The sequence below is a fragment of the Schistosoma mansoni genome, assembly GCF_000237925.1.
Source record: "Schistosoma mansoni, WGS project CABG00000000 data, supercontig 0037, strain Puerto Rico, whole genome shotgun sequence".
NCBI classification, from domain to species: Eukaryota; Metazoa; Platyhelminthes; class Trematoda; order Strigeidida; family Schistosomatidae; genus Schistosoma; species Schistosoma mansoni.
In genome coordinates, this window is record NW_017386026.1 from 550,953 (window position 1) to 568,387 (window position 17,435).

The following is a 17,435-nucleotide window of genomic DNA, read 5'->3' on the forward strand; positions in this document are numbered from 1 at the left end:
AGAAATAATATTTAAATATTCACTTGAGAATCTTACAATCCAATATGAACAGACTAATTTAATCCTGGCTATCGGTAAAATACGAGCTTCTTTTTTTACGTAGAAAGAGTAAAGTACTACTGTTTCATGTATTCTTGATGTCTGTGAGTTAGTTCTGGCAATTATAGCTATGAAACATTTGGGAATCGACCATCCCTCATCATAAACTAACTGCGAAACGGTATGATGATTCTAAAGAAATAGTGTGATTGAAATATATCTGCAATGATACAGTATGAAAATCATGCCAATATTCAAATTGTTTCCACGTTTCACGTTTAAACAACAGTGCACTGATAACTATAAATTAATATTGTGATAAACATGAAGACGATGCTTTCAGTAAGCTTACCTATGAAGTTTTTAATTCCTACAGGACTTTCATTGCATTTCAGACAATTAGTATCCAATCATGGTCATTAAATCTCACTATAGTGTACTAAATCCCAGCACTTATACAAAAACTTAATCCTAAGGAATTTTCCGACGATTTATTCTTGCTTTGATTGAAAGTTTCATTTATAGGCATTCTTTATCACTAGCTGACAGTACAGTTGAAAACTAAGGGGCACCTGGTAATTCAATGAATGCCAAATCCGTTAAACCATTTACAGGTAAATCTCGTTGTTCTAAGTTCAGTAATTGTCAAAGCCCTGTGGGTGCATACTGTTCAAATATTTCGTTCTAAAATGAAACGATATTTCCAAAACTATGTTGTTTTTAATTCCTATTTCAATGGATTTCAATATATGACATAAACTATCTACAAACCCACTCATCGATTGAAACATTCTTTTTATTGAATAAAAAGCAATTTCCATGATAAATGATTAACATCAAAACGACTGCTTTAACATGGAATCTTTTCTAAATTTTTTTGTTTTTTTTCCCATCAATAGAATGTACCTTAAATATATATGAAAAGGTCAAATACTTATTTATATGATTATTAATGTAAACGAGAAAAATTCAAAAAAAAATTATTTTTATCATCACTATTACAATCAATATTATTCTAAACGAATGCTGTGAAAAAAAATTAAACAGACATAAATTTTATTGAGATCACTAGTCGGTCTAATTTAGGTAACTATTCAAACCTGAAAAGGGTGTACATCCATTTGCACCGAGCTTCAGACAATTTAGTAGTGCACATCCATTAGTCCGTGACCGAGTATCGAATCCACTATTTTACTCGTCATGCTCCCGAACGTTTAACTTCTTGACCACTGAGCTAATATCTATTTCATTCTCTCGTAATTAGCTTTTTGATGAACTATTACAAATAACATGCGTGATATTATTTTTGACTTACAGAATCCCTTGTTTTCGAAGTACGTTTATATTTAGCAATTAAAAACTGAATAAATTATGTGATATTACATGAAGACTTAGAAATAGTAGTGTAAGCTTTATTCTTAACAAGTTTTATTTTGTTCGAGAAAGAGGTAATGATGAATGACATGATAATTTAGTTAAAGTAAACATTTATATACAGCTTATTCAATCCTTTTTAATACCCGTTCATTTATTCCATTACACAAGCTAGCGGTTATCTGAACTCAGTAGTTAAGAGGATAATACAATGGAGTCTAAAGTGAAAAGTACTGGCCTCGAGTCTAGGAGTAAAAATCAACTCTGAGATGCAGGTGCATCCAGCTCACGCGTCCTGGATTCCACTGCTAGCCACCATCACATTCGCCTGTCTATTTACGTTGTAAAAAAAGAAAAGAATTTTTGAATGTGTTGTAAAGTTTAAATTCTGATAATTAGAACCATGAAGACCATTTATAAGGGGACCAAATATTTGCATACACGAATTCTACAATATGAAGATATATACAAATATGATTAAGATTACTGAATCATGATTGAAAAGTTTACATTTTTAGTCCTAGTTAATTTATCACGATGGTGGTTAAGGCAAATCTGCTTGGCTTTGCTTTTTATTGTGAATGTCTGTCTGCATAAAAGAATACTTGAAAAGATTTCCCTAATGAAACCCATATTCCGCTTCTTATTAACGTCGTCACACAGTGTTAGCGTAGTAATATACACAGTTAAATGGAAGATTTATGTTTATAGAATATTCATGCTTTTATCCAAATCGGAGTCAGATTAACGGGTCACAAAACTGTAAATACACATTTAAGGCGATCAGAAATAGTCTTGATTGATCAAAACCGTCAACCAAAATGTTTTTTACCTGAAGATAAATCATATCAAAACATGATCAGTTAAAGAGCCTATTAGCTATTCAATTAAAATATATGCATTAATGAATATGATGATTTGAACTTTAGACTTAACAAATAAATGTGATTTCGTTTCCAAATAAATATAATTTGGATTAAAATTAATTTTATACGAATTTACCGGTTACAAACCAAACATTCGTCAGTCTTGTCTACATGAATTGTAGTGGTTAAAATCTCCTCAAAAATGCATATCCAGTCGACATTCTCTGACTGATACTTTTCTTAAACTTTGGAACTGAATGTAAATATATCGATTTTGAATCTAGAATCTTTTGTCTACATAAAAAAAGCACTCTTATAGCTGTTATGAAATTGAATAAAAATGCATTTCAAGTTCATCATTGAATACAGTTATCACTGTCACCGGTATGTGATACTCAAAAGCTGTATCGAAATGAAATTCAGTTGTCAGTGCAACTAACTAACAAAAGGTTAAATATTCAATTTTAATTATACCCGAACACATTACACCATAGTAAGGTAAATTACAAATACTTGATAAAATAAAAAAAGATTAGTCATTATCATCGTGTAATAAGATAAATGTGAAAATTTCCAGTACAAGATTCTAAACAGAATTTTTAAATTTAAAATCAGTAGGAAATATGAATAGAGTGAAAACGTATACATAGTACATAAGTGTGCGGCTACGCATCTGCTCTTCAGTATTCGACACATGTCCTGTGTACACCATTTTTAGGGATTGTTTGTTCATTTAGCGGGTAATTGATACAGACATTGTGATTTTCATTTGCTTATTATCAGGCATTTTAGGATACTTCACACTCGCTTGTTACCAACAGACGGATGTGACTAACTTCAGATACTCAAACTGAAATCTCCAGTAAAAATTACACTCATATATACCGCACTTACTGAAAAGCGAAAACTTATAAAACTTTTTGATACTGCAAATTAATTTAACATTGGAAAACGGATGGACAACGTTATACTTGTCTATAATTAGAGGAATTTTAAAAGAAATCCAACGAAATTTTGAATTGATATTATATAAAATAGAACGTATCAATCTATTGTTTAGCTCTTTGTTGATGGATCACAGTTGAGATGTCAAAGGATAACACTGGAGAAAAATTGGGTTTATTTAAGGCTTCGATTATAATTTAATTATAGTAAAATTCAATTTTCTGTCTACCGAAAAGTTTGCACTTTATTAATCTGATGTACATATATTCACATATATATACATATACGCAACAATTTCCCGCTTGCTATCTTCACAAAAACACCTGTAAATACATTTATACAATTTAATTATACAGATACTGTAATTTTATTGAATATGATAAGATAAAAATCAATTCCACAGAGAATCAAATTGTACTTTGAATGGTGTTGTTTTTTTTATATTGAAGATGTAAGCGGAACAGATAGGTATAATTAAAATTTATTAACTGGAAAATATACCAAATTGGAATGGAAGTAAAAATAATCTTCAAGGTACTACAAATCTTTTTGGTCAAAAAAGTATGTGCATATATATAATTGTACCGTAAGCAGGATATTGAAAGCAGGTAATTATAGCAGATGAGGTCAGGAGAAAAGATGTAAAAATAGGATTTAGGGAGGAGGAAAATTTATAGGTTTTGATAATAAATTTTTCTTGTATGTTTGCTTGCTATGTTAACGTAAGATACAGCTTGCGTTTCAATAGCTACCGATTTGTATGAAATTATGTAGGTAAATGACATCATACTATTGGAGTCTAGTAACATTGAAATACATTTTTTAAGCACAAAAATAAGTTGTATACGTAGAATATATGGGTTGGGGTCAGCAGTTATAGTCACGATTCATTTATCGCTTTATTTAATTCTCGTCGGATGAATGTACCGTTATCGCAGTTTTAATTATCACACTGAAACCCGAACCAAGTACGTTGCACATTAGATGCCACATCGTTACTAACTTGCTTGGTGAATATGACATATCATTAAATCATTTCTGTTCTAATAAACAATGGAAATAACAATTTCAGATTCGTTACCCGATCTGGATGTACTACCTATTAAAAGAGAACCTTAACGATAAATTAACTTTTGTTAGTAGCATTCTAAACAAAATTACTTTCCATTAAACTACTATGAAAAACGTCTACCGATAGAATTCGCAAGGTAAAATGAGTTTCTTTCAAATAATGACCCGCCCAAGAAAATTATAAGATCACGTTCATTTTCAAAATATGATATTCTCATTCAAATTGTATCCTGCTCCCATAGTTTATATATAGGTTTTTTTTCATCTTAACAGATAATTTTATTATACCATAAATACCAGACAATTCTTTATCTATTTTGACAATTCTCACCCATAAATCACAGGCTTAATTTGTCAATTTTTATTTGATTATGAGTTTTGTGTTAATTTGATTGTCAATACTTAAATCATACAATCTTGTTTTATCCTGTTGGTAATTCCATGCTATTTATAAACATATTGAATTATTATGAAACTTTCAATCATTCCCTTTAATTAGGTTAATTACTTAGAATTCACACATTTATGTTTCATTTGCTTGCTGATCATTTAACGTCTACAGTTCTCAGTTTTACCAACTTTAGTTGAAAGCATTTTTTAATTATCATTTAGTTTGAAATGTTAATTATTAGGGTGAATAATACTTTACTGTCGACACAAATCAACACAGTTCTTCAATAGATAAACATGATGCCTCGTCGAGAACGCCTTTTCCAGTTAATACAATTTATCTGAATTACTTGATTCATATGAATACAAGAGTGAAATTATGTCAGTTTGTTAGCATATATCGTGACCACAGTTTTATCGTGAATTGAATATGAAATACAGCATAAAATACTAGCAAGCTGAATATAAATCCAAACAATGTATGGAAATGGCGGATACAAAAAGTATTATCGTACAAGAAGCATATTATGAAATAATCCAATTCAATAGTGTCAAAATCAATCTAATCAACCTCGATTCTAATGTTCCATCAAATTAACCATTCTCTGACTTGAATACAAATGAAAAGGATCAATACAGTGACAATGATTACTACTTATAAAAAGTGCTCCAAATATATATTAAGTGGCTAAATGGTATATACATACATACAATAAAAGCATGTGCTAGATAAGTCGTGAGTACTAAGTTATGAACAAGGATATGAATTACATGTTATTTATTAGGGAGAAGTTATTTTTAACATTATACTTTACGTAAACACTAGATATGTAGTAGACATTTTAAGGTGTATCTTATAAATGAAGGCTATTTTGATGCCAAATGTTTCCTAATAGTTACGAATTCTCAGTAGAAAATAAACAATGTTCTAGCCAATTTCTCTTTTATCTTTTGCTAACCTATGAATATTTAAAAATATTAATGTACAAAGGAATTTATTAACGGTGTTCAGCTACCATTCATCTTCTGCAATTATTTTCGACCTGTTTCGCTTGTAAATTTTTTTCACAGAAAAATATATCTGATAAGTGAATTCTTCTGCAATCAGCTAATATTACACTAAGATGTACTTGAATGATGGTATAAAGCACTTATCAAAATAGTTCCTCTTGATACTTTAAGTAAATAGCTTACTGACAGATTGTATTCTTCTTATAAAACCTCATGATTTGGAAAAGTCTAGCATTATATAAACAGGTGGCTACAAGGTGCCCCCAGATTGGAGATTGAAGATGCTGCTCAGTATCAATATAGCACATGGAATTTCTGAGAAATCGAAATTACATTGAGATGTCTGAAAATCAAACTAATGACATTCAAACCACTGAACTCATTATTTTGTAGAAAAATTAATTATTTAAACTATGTTCAGTAAATTCAGAGAAATGTATCAAAACCTCTATTGTAAGATTATTTAATGTAGGAATTCCTGAATTTCCAGTTGTTGATAATGATAGAGGTTGTGATTGAACAGTTTCTCTGTTGTAAACTGGATATATCCATTCTGAATCTTTCTGTTAGCCACTAATTAACTTTTGAATAAATTGCTTTTGGAACAGGAGGGTTTCAAAGCATATTATGAATATTTCATCAAATTATTTAAATATTATAAACTTTTGACTTGTTATGTCTATTTAGTTTTTGTTTACAAGTAGTATATTTTTGACAGTTTATTATTATTATTATTACTGTTATTCTTTATTCCATTGATATTTTTATATCGGTTCAGTGACAGGATGTTTTCTTTTTGTTTGGATAATTTCATAGAAAAAAAAACATCTGAAGAAATAAATAACAAACTGAACTGTTTTTAAAGTTCGGAAATTTCATGAAAGAATAAATTAAGTAGGTGTATTTTAGTCTAAAAGAAAGGAAGTTTTCTTAAATATCTAAGTATCAAGTAACTGGTTTTCTTTTTGAAAAAACGATAATATATTTCTTCTATCTTTTGCATATAAATTGAAAAAATGAATTTTTTTCTATGAGGTATTATTGGGGAAGTCATGTAATAGTATTCACGTTGAAAAAAAGACTGTTACGATCACGTGGACTAGTAGACATTATGCGTGGACTATGAATCCCAAAGAATGAGGCTTACAAAAAGAATCATGTATTTAGTAAATTGATTTATAGTTCACTTTCAAACTAAGATGATCTCAGTTCAAATGAAGACATAAATAATGATATTAATGATATTAACAGAAAAAACAAAATTTCGATATAAAAATAGATACTACTTACCACGGGATTTTAGGAGTAGTAAATAAAATTCAATAAAAATTAGATAATACTTAATAACTATTCTACCTTCAGGATTTTTCCATTAACATCACTAATTAGTCAGTGAAGTTTGAAAATGAAAAATGCCCCTAACAGTTTTAAAAACTCAGTCCAAAGATTTTTGTATAGAATTCAAGCACTGGTGAGGAACTTCATACCAGGAGAATGTATCTATCTTGTGTATCTTAATCTCTATTAGTTGTCTGTCTGAAGTCAGTTCACGATACGAATTGAAGAAAAATCAAGAATTTAATTTTTTTTGTCTATATTATATTTCATAACATATTGCCAAATATCAGTTTTTCAATAATTATCAACTATTAATGAATCAACATATGCAAAAATATTTTTTAGCAATTAGTAATTATAAAAATTACTAAAAAATCTCCACAACCCCCCTTCTGATAAAATACAAAAATATATAAACAAATGATAAATATTATTTTCATAGGTTCATGTATTTATATTTATTTTGAATTTCAGACTATTTCATAAAGAATGAACAATTTTCCCCACACTATGACACTGAAATTGATAGTCAATTTAAACAAAGAATAATAACACACAATCAACAAATGAAAACTTTGAAATCATTGATGTATCAAGTTTGTCAACCATTTGAGCATCCAGACAAGTACTATAATAAAATAGTAAGTTGTTTTTGCATAAATATATATGTACATGTATTCTGAATTGAAACTGAGAAATTAGAAATAATCAGAATTTAGTGTGAACTAATTGAAGTAATTGTTTACACATCATATTATAATAGATTATTTATGCAATCACCAAATTCAGAGAGGTCATCACTTCTCATTGAAGTTCGTTTAATTTCGTACTTTAATGCTTGAGTGGGAATAGAAGATTTATTCATGAAATCACTTTATATTACTGTTGTGTGAAATATTCGTTTTAAATGTGATAGTAAGAATTCAGATCTAACAGACTGGAATTTTCATCTTATGAAGCAGTTTAATTTCATCTAGCAATAATTTGTTTAATAAATGTGAACTTGACGTTCTTAGGTTACTTCAGTTTGAAATACGTATCTTTTTTATTATAATAAAAAGAGTAGAATCAAAAGTCTTCTAATGTTTTTTTTTATTTCCACTAGGGTGTAGCACCTGAAGCTTCTCACAACTTGTATAAAAGTGGTACCTATATAAGCTACCAATTTTCCAGACTTGAAAAATAATATATTATGTATAGCTTATCACTATTTGTTTTAAAGGAGTTGTCTTAATAGAGGAAAGGGATGAATGTATTAAAGTATCTTAATATTCAGACAAAGATGAGTAAATCAATAAAACCACATAAAACATTAGTAAGACATAAAGTCATAAATCTAATTTCTTTTCAGCCATCTTTCCTCATGTCATTTCTTTTGACATTGCAAAATGTATGAATTTTACTCGTTTGTTTAAGTTTATAAAAAGATGGGTTAGTAAATTCCTAAATTGATCATTATTCAACGTCAGTGTGTCACAAGATATTATACATAGTTCCTCTAAAAACCTTTTTCCGTAGCTGACAGGTCTACAAATAAATTTCATTTTAGTAAATGTATTATACCACATAAAGTGTGGATTTCCATCTAGCATCTAAGTACATACCTTAATTTGCTCCTATCCTGTTTACCATGGTATTGAACTTTTTCATACGATAAATGAACATATAAACATATGTACTTATCTAGCGTATTTCATTTCATTATAATATACAAGTTACAAATAGGATCCGTTATCTTTTAAAAAAAAATATGTTCATTCCGTTTATTGAGATCAGAATTTGGAGACTATATGTTTGAACAGCACTTCAAGTAATCTGACTGTAAAATTAAGTAAAGTCCTCCAATTTATTAAATGAGTTGTCCTCGAGAATGATATAAGTTTGTCGGTTAACAGAACATTTAGGCCATTTCCCTTTTATCAAATCGACTATAAAACTTGTAATGATAACATGCGCGTTTACTCACCGTAGGAAGCGTTAGTCCTTTCAACATTATAGATTCCGTCATAGTGATGAGTACTGGTTACCACAAATGATAGGTACAAAACATCATGCTGACTAAGTCCAACTACATATTGTCATTGAAGAACACTAACAAAAAGGTATTTGATATCGGTCATTTTTGTAATTTTGAAAGTTACGGCCAGTGATGAGTCTGAAGGATATCTAAATTTAATCTAAGACTGGAATACTTTCTATGAAAAGGGATAAAGTAAAAATCCCTTATAATTTTGAATTTTGAGTCTATATATATATATATATATAATTTTCATTTTGCCTGTAATAAAAGGCAAAATGATGACGAAAGATTCGCTAAATTCTCTCTCTCCGAAGTTTTTGTTTTATGGAAAAATTTACTTAGTAATACGTATGTGATCTATGCAAGTAAATGCAGGTACATACAGCTGACGAGCCTAAAATGAAACGAAACGCCATCCTGGATTTCACTGATAGACACACTTCAATTACTATATTTGGACTTGTATCATAATCTTTATATCAAGATAATCCGAACAGTATACACATATCCCAACCATAATTGAACAGATTGCAGTTAAAATATCAATACCAAGATTATTCAAATTATTCAAAATGGAATCAATAAACTCTTATTTTCTCTGAGCCATAACAATCTACCAGAAATTTTTTACTATCATTACTAAAAGCTACAACGTCAAGCTTAATACAAAGATTTAGATATATTCAGTCGCCCAATATTAAGGCAAAACTGTTTTGCCGATATCCAGAATCTGGTGTTTTACAGTTAACCTTTGTCCAAAAAAAGCTTTACTTTAGACATTGACTATATATATATATATAGATAGATAGATAGATATGTAGATATAGATATAGATATAGATATATAGATATGCGTGACTATGAAGTAAACAGAAATGCAATGAGTCAGAGTAATAAATATTCAATATTATGCTGTCAGCGAATTATTGTATTTGTTTATGCATATTTACACGAGCAGTCGTTTAGTTCTACTTTCATCCTGTAAAAAACATGGGTAAATTTTTATTACTGCTCGGTTTTCTTTGGCGTTTTAAGTACATACAGTTGTTTATCTATTTCTTTTTCACTAACTGTTCCTTCCTGCTTCATGTTTTTGTTTGAATCTAATTTTGATAACTAATTCATACTTTGCTGTTGTTGTTTCTCGTGTTCATGTTAAACGTGCAATTCTATTTAGACTCGTTAAATTTTCTATATCTATTTCTTAATTGACTTGCTAAGCTTTCACTTCGTTAATGATGAACATTTCATAAATTTATATGTATACATGTATATCTTGTCAAGGTTTCATGAATCATCTTCAGTCAATCGTTTATGAATTAACTGAAAGTTTGTTTTTCTGAAAATTCTGTTTCTCCCCTCTATGAAATGTGTGTAGTTTCGTTTTAAAATAATTTTCCAGGTACGAATTTTCGCAACCATATATATATATACGGTTTGTATGTGGATATCTGGATATAGCGTTTGCAATAGTTTTTAAAACCGTTAACGCCTTCTTTAATTAACAAAGGGCAATTTATAAAGACAATCACAGCTGAAATGTTCATAATGAACGTAATGGTTAGGTTTTTCCTAATTTAATTATTGCGTAAAACCTTTGGCTTGTTTTAACCTAGACTAGTGGCCACATTGCAACTTGGTCGATAGGATTCAATCTGCACTTAGAAGGACCTGGAATACATCACATTGTCCACTACCCAGTGATTTACTCATCCACCAACTTATATTCGGCACTCATAAATACATTTGATAAAATTTTTGTAACCAATGTTGGTGAAATAATAACTTTCCCTGCTTTTCATATGCAAACAGTTTTGTAGATTTATTAAATGACATAGTCAGAAAACAAAATTTTCTTGACTGATATATTCTGTGTATACTTTACGATTGTTGTTTAGTAATTCCTATCCCGTTCATCAATTTTGTCTACTATAAGCTTAAAAATTTGCACGTTTCTTGTATTTGATTACGTCATAACTTCTCTCTCCCTTGTTTCTTTCATTTTTAAAGTGAACCTGCATAAATATGACAAAATGTGTATGATTGTTTTTTCACTTAAGAGCCAAATGATTTCATATGTTATACAAAAAGATATATTTGATAAACATCTTATTTATTAATACAAACCAGTAGGTTTGTGAAGAGGTTTTAGAGCTCATTGAATGAATTAAATTCACCTCATTTTGCAGTGTTTACCGTTGTAAGTATACAAAATTTTAATACAAAAGGGTGTCGAATGCGAAAAATCAGTATTATTGTGTTTTATTTCAATACCATAATAAACTTACTGGTAAATTAATACTTAAATGATCGGTTGGCACTTAATGTTTTTGATTCATTGACCATATTATTTAATCTAAGGGAGGAAGCTTGAATAAATTAAAATAACTACGGCAAATTTCAGTCTAATGTCAACCAATCAGATGATGATTTTTTTTACTTTTCGAACGTGAGTTTTGCAGAGTGATCTATCCCGTTCCTCTTGTACGTTACTTCTGTCATTGTATTTGCGTTTTCTGATGGAGATCCTATATATTTCTATAATTTCCGCCATACGACTTGGAAAAACTTGCAAACAAACCAGCATATTGGAGCAACTTTCTTGGTAATAATGTTAACACTAGACTGCAATCATTTTGATTACATCCAGTGAGCCGATTTACGCGACACAGAATGATTCATAAGCCGACATACTGCTAATGTAATTGTTTATCTAAAGTTTATCCTCTAACCAATTAAAGGGGGACCTGTTTCAGTGAATCACTTTCACAGATATTAGTGATATCTTAAAACATCCATATTCATTTATTATTCACGGTCACATTATATACTTTTGAATTGAAAAAGCTTATAGCCTATAAGTGTTCATCAAAATTACGCAGATGCCTGTCAAATGTGAGCATTACCAGTCCAAATCTGCTGCTACGAAATCACCGTTTCGATACTAATGGGCTCGTCTCTATACCTCACATTTACCTTGTTAAACTCATCATTTAAAAAAATCAAAAAGTTTTAAATTCTAATTAATTGTGGTAATTTTATTATTCTTTTCTTGATTCTCGTTCGAGACTTGGCTGGTGGAAAATAAGTCATATGGCAGTTTGTATGTTTAAAAATCAGTAGCGAACGACTTTCGAGAATACACATCCATCCTTGTCCATAATGTTTTGATTATCCAGTAGAACAATTTATTTTTAACAGAGATTCATTATACACCTACCCTCAAGTCAGTAAAGTTATGGTGAACTATCTCTTAAGTAAATTTTCTTCGATTATATTTATGCTGATTAGTCTTTCCTAGCTAATTGACTAGTGATAGTGTTTGATACACAAAAAGACACTTGGAATTTATAAACCTGAAACCTCTGGAAAACTTTCTTGAATGTATTTTACCTCATATTTCACAATGTTTGAAACTCCAATGTGAAGTTGAAGTAGACCACTCTCCATCTCTCTAATAAAGAAAATATTTTTGCTCTGTGTAAAGTTTCCTATGCATATGAGATTTGCCTGACTGTCGGATATGTGGACCAAAGTAAGAAATTGAACATTTTTCAATCAGGTGTACTTCAACAAACATATTTCAATAACTATATCCCAAAAATTGTCCATAAACAACAACGTTTTACTCATTATAAGGAAGATATGTCTTTACCACGTATAGAATTGTCCTTGTGAGCTCTCAATATCTGATTGACGTGCTGTTGAATTTTGATGATCTACGGAATGCTTTATATCATATATGACAATATGAGAATTATATATATATATATATATATATATCAAAAATCCCATCATTAGGTGCACTGGAGATAACTTTTATAACAGTTTAACGTTAGTTGAATTATCACCAGAGACACTTGTATCCTAGCTTGAGAGTTTGCAGTAATGAGTACTAGTTAAGTTTTAAAGTAAGTAGATTTCCAATGATATTTCAAACTTTATTAGGTTTACGAAACAACATTATAGCAGTCTATTCCCATAATTAGTCGATGTCTCTACATACATAGCTAAAATTCACAGACCAAAACTTTTCACTAGAACACCAGGAATCCATCCCGAATTAAGTCACTGGTGTTTACACTATTGCGATTTGGATAGATAATTTGTCGAGACCGATGCTTAACTGACTGATCAATAAATAACTAACGTCACATTTATCGAGTCCTTATAGTCGAATTCTATTCGTCTAGTTGTAGTCTAGTCATCAGTCTTAGTGAATTATTTTTAGATATTAAACAGTTGGATGCAGCTGGTAGGATATCCTACTCACCTTAAGCTTTGCACTACTTTACAATCGTAAACAAGATGTACTTATAATTTTGAGGAAACTGATGTTCCCTTGTGAATTTGGTCCAGTACTGATTAGCCTGACAATTATTATTGAGCTATTGGGGCAGCGACTAACTGAGATATTTGAGGTCAATTGGTCGAATAACATAGTTTTTATTCTGATATCATTTAATAAATAATATTCAATTAAATTTTATATAAATAATTAATTAATTTTGTTTTTTCAAATAACTCATATTTTTGTTTTATTAATTTTAATTTCTAGTCACCTGATAAATCTATAAATATTTCTATAGAAAATAATCAAGAACAACAAACTCTGCATATTCATAGTAAGTAGAAATTTTAATCAACTGAATTCATTTAATATTTTTTTATTCGTGTATGTTATAATTACACTTAGAAACAAATCCCTTTTTTAAAAAAAATTTTCTTTTTTATGAACAAACTTACTTTTTTTCATAGTTGAAATCATGAGTCAATTGAAGTTAGACCACCATGGAAAACCTTGGAGCACTGGACGGCCAACCCGTCCTATTATGGGACTCCCAGAAGTGTGCATCCACTATCCCGCCTTGAGAGCGAGATTCGAACCCAGGACCTATCAGTCTCGCGCCAGAGCACTTAACCGATAGATGACTGAGCCAGTATCCAACGGTGTTAATGTCCAACTTCAACCGATCCACGAAGTTTGAGCAACCAATCACCAATTGCCCTCAGTGAGTTGTTAACTCACAACAGACATGGTTGAATTCCACTGGTCACTGTTCCCCACTAGAACTCCAGGACATGTATCTTGAAGTCAGTCACTAGTGAGCACATGATTATAATCAGAAGGGGTTTTTGTGGAGATTTCAGTAGTTTTCATAGTTGAAATCATGGGTCAATTGAAGTTAGACCTCCAGGAAATCCTGGTCCATCGGTTAAGTGCTCTGGCGCGAGACTGGTAGGTCCTGGGTTTGAATCTCGCGAGTGCGGGATCGTTGATGCGCACTAGTGAGGAGTCCCACAATAGGAAAGAACGGCCGTCCAGTGCTCCCAGGTTTTTCATGGTGATCTAACTTCAATTGGCTCATGATTTCAACTATGAAAACTACTGAAATCTCCACAAAAACCCCTTCTGATTACAAACTTACTTTTTTCAAGAAAAAAATTTCAAATTCAATATACTTTTATATCAAAGTTGCAAAAAATTCTGAATTACATTTTTTTATTTCTAGTAGAAAATGTTATACTGAAAAAAAATAATCATTAAATATAATTTCAAGTACATAATTTTTAAGTACAAAAACTACTATAGTTAATAAATAATAACAATTATATTGTCCCTGGATAATCTGATCTAATTTCAATAAAGAAGAATGTTCCCCTGGATCTTAGTCATTTTAATTCTGAAAAGTTAAATTACTGCCTTCTTTTTTTGAAAATCTTTTTTTTCAACGTCTGTTGATTTGTATTCTGTCTGACAATTATGTATGTTTCTTAGTCATCTAATGTACAGAAAATCACTACATCATACTTTTGACTGAAAATACTCAGTTTGTAACAATTAAGCATGTTTTAACTAATTTTACTGACATATTTTTTTCTCACTGTACAAGCTTACTTTCATAGCTTCATCAATATCAAACTGAATGCATCCGGGGACAATGTACATAAAAAATATTAGTTAAATCAACCAATATTCTAATAATTATCCATTCAGAAAATACTATGTTTCAATAACTAACACAAGTTTTATCATAAAAGAGAAAACTTAAAACTCCTACCCGTTTTATATGCCAATGGATTTCTAGACTCAATAGATCAGTGAATAACATATTAGCTTTCGGACATGGAAAGTATTGATAATGAGCCCTACTAGAAATATCAACACAGGAACGTAGGTACGTAAACCTAGTGAACCCAAAATAAGATAAAACTTGTTTCGCGAACGCAACTACTATTCATAATTCAACTTCACTAAAACACGTAACTGAAGGCAATGTACGAACAACTTGTTCAGGAGGTACCTATGTCGATAGAGGTTGATCAAAGTCCAATCCACAATATTAAACCTATATTTATATACAAGCATTTTATGAACATAGGTTTTCTAAACAAATGTCTGTTTCAGTGTGTATTGGTATATATTGATATACCACGAACAAGGCTATAGATTCTAAACATTTTTATTAAATGATTATACGTGATATTTTACAAAATGATCATTGAAATGATTTGATATTTTATATAGATTTTATCTATATTTTGTTTATAGCATATCATCAAGCGGAACGCGCTGATACTGCAAGTCATATGATGCTCACATCACATCTTAGTAAACATCAGTTAAAACAATTTAGAGACAATCATGATAAACATTCCAGAATACAGAAAACTAACCGTAAGCAAACGATTAGAAATCGTACTGCTAGTAGTTATAACAATATCTCAAATTATATAATGAATGTATATGGACATCGTCAGTCAGTTCGTATGGATCAAAAGAGCATTTTTGTCATAGATCATTCATCATCATCAACTGTATCAGCACCAACAACTATCTACAGGTCGGTCACGTCGATTCATCATGTTCCACACGCATTAGCAAATGAATTATCAGCAAATAATGAAGCGAATAAGGACAATCAACAAAATAATAATCCAATATTAAGTTTTCAGTATGTCGAACCACATACAGTCGAGTTACTTGTTGTTGTTACTGAAACCATGAAACAAAAATTTGGTCTATTTATTGATGAATATCTTCTTTCTACCATGACAACGGTAAGAGTGAATAATTCTTTTTTTTCTCTAGAATATATCTAATATTGATTTAAAATAATTTTTCTACGATTGTATCGATCCTCTTATATGTCCTTCAGGCAAATGACAAGATATACTCAACTAAGCACAAGTTCGCTTAATTTTCTTCAGACCAATGACCTTTACTATGGCCAATAATATAACCTAACCGTAGTAGATGGATCAACACGTGGCAATCTTTTCAATTCACTAACGGGACAACACGTGAAAGACTCCAATAGATTTATTAATTATTTAAAATCTATTCACGCTTTGCAAGAATGTTGTTTTCATTTTCATAAATCAAATGCTTTTTGATTGTCTAAGAACCGGCTAAGAATTTGTCATGATTATTTTCCTCTCATCTCTATATTAAACTTTTGCCAAATTTTCTTCTTTTCAATTATATTTTGAGATCAGACTTTAAGAAACTTTTTCAATAAAAATCCAATAAATATTTATGGTTAGTTTCAAATTGTATATTTGTCTTAAATAAACATAAAATATACTTGTTTACTTATACCAAAATTTAGAAAAAACATTTTCAAAGTAAAGTAGTATGCTTAAACACTATGATCACCATTTTCCTTACTAGTACTATTATTATTATTACAACCACGCCAAGTTCTAACGGTGATATAATATACTCATTAACAAAGAAATAGAAAGCTAATCACTTATATCAATACCTTGTTCTGTAACCTAAAACAGTCATTATATATCTAAATGTTTTGAAGAGTTCTGACAACATAAATTCTCTGATCTTTAATGTATACACACTTTCAACGTCACAGTTTATTCTGACTAATTTAAGTATTAAATCGTACTATTATCATCATTATTTTATTTTTCCAGGACAATGATAGTGAAGCAAATGATTTTCACACACATACACACACACACTGGTCTATGTTCACTGCATACATTCATCTATACAGCACATATGTCTACTTGCAACAACATATATACGCTCATTATGTACGTACTTTCATTACTGTACACGTAGGCGAACGTAACCTGTGCATCTTAGTTTATGCAAAATAGATATTATATATTAAGAGGAAAAAATATATATAAGCTATTTGATCTTATTTCATGACAGTTGAGGAATATTTTATTATCTTTAATTAAAAATCCATGTACTTAGGTGAAAACATTGCTGAAAGACCAAGATTGTGTAAACAAAAGTCAACAAAACCAACCATGGAAGATTTTTTTCTTATTAATCAAAATCGATTTAATCAAACTATTGAAGAAATAATAATAAGTAAAATCACTCAATGATGAAATTGTTTAAAAATT

At 30.0% G+C, this 17,435-nt stretch overlaps 1 protein-coding gene across 1 annotated transcript in view; it reads left to right on the plus strand.

The window, feature by feature from the left end:
• Positions 1-12,291: 12,291 nt before the first annotated feature.
• Positions 12,292-17,435, plus strand: part of Smp_124500 (ADAMTS peptidase (M12 family)) — a gene marked incomplete at both ends in the record, with an annotated part of 79,481 nt that continues 74,337 nt past the window's right edge. Inside the window, 2 exons of the mRNA XM_018790731.1 lie at positions 12,292-12,310; positions 15,607-16,115. Of these exons, the coding sequence (XP_018645973.1) occupies positions 12,292-12,310; positions 15,607-16,115 (528 nt within the window). The remainder of the gene's footprint in view (positions 12,311-15,606; positions 16,116-17,435) is intronic.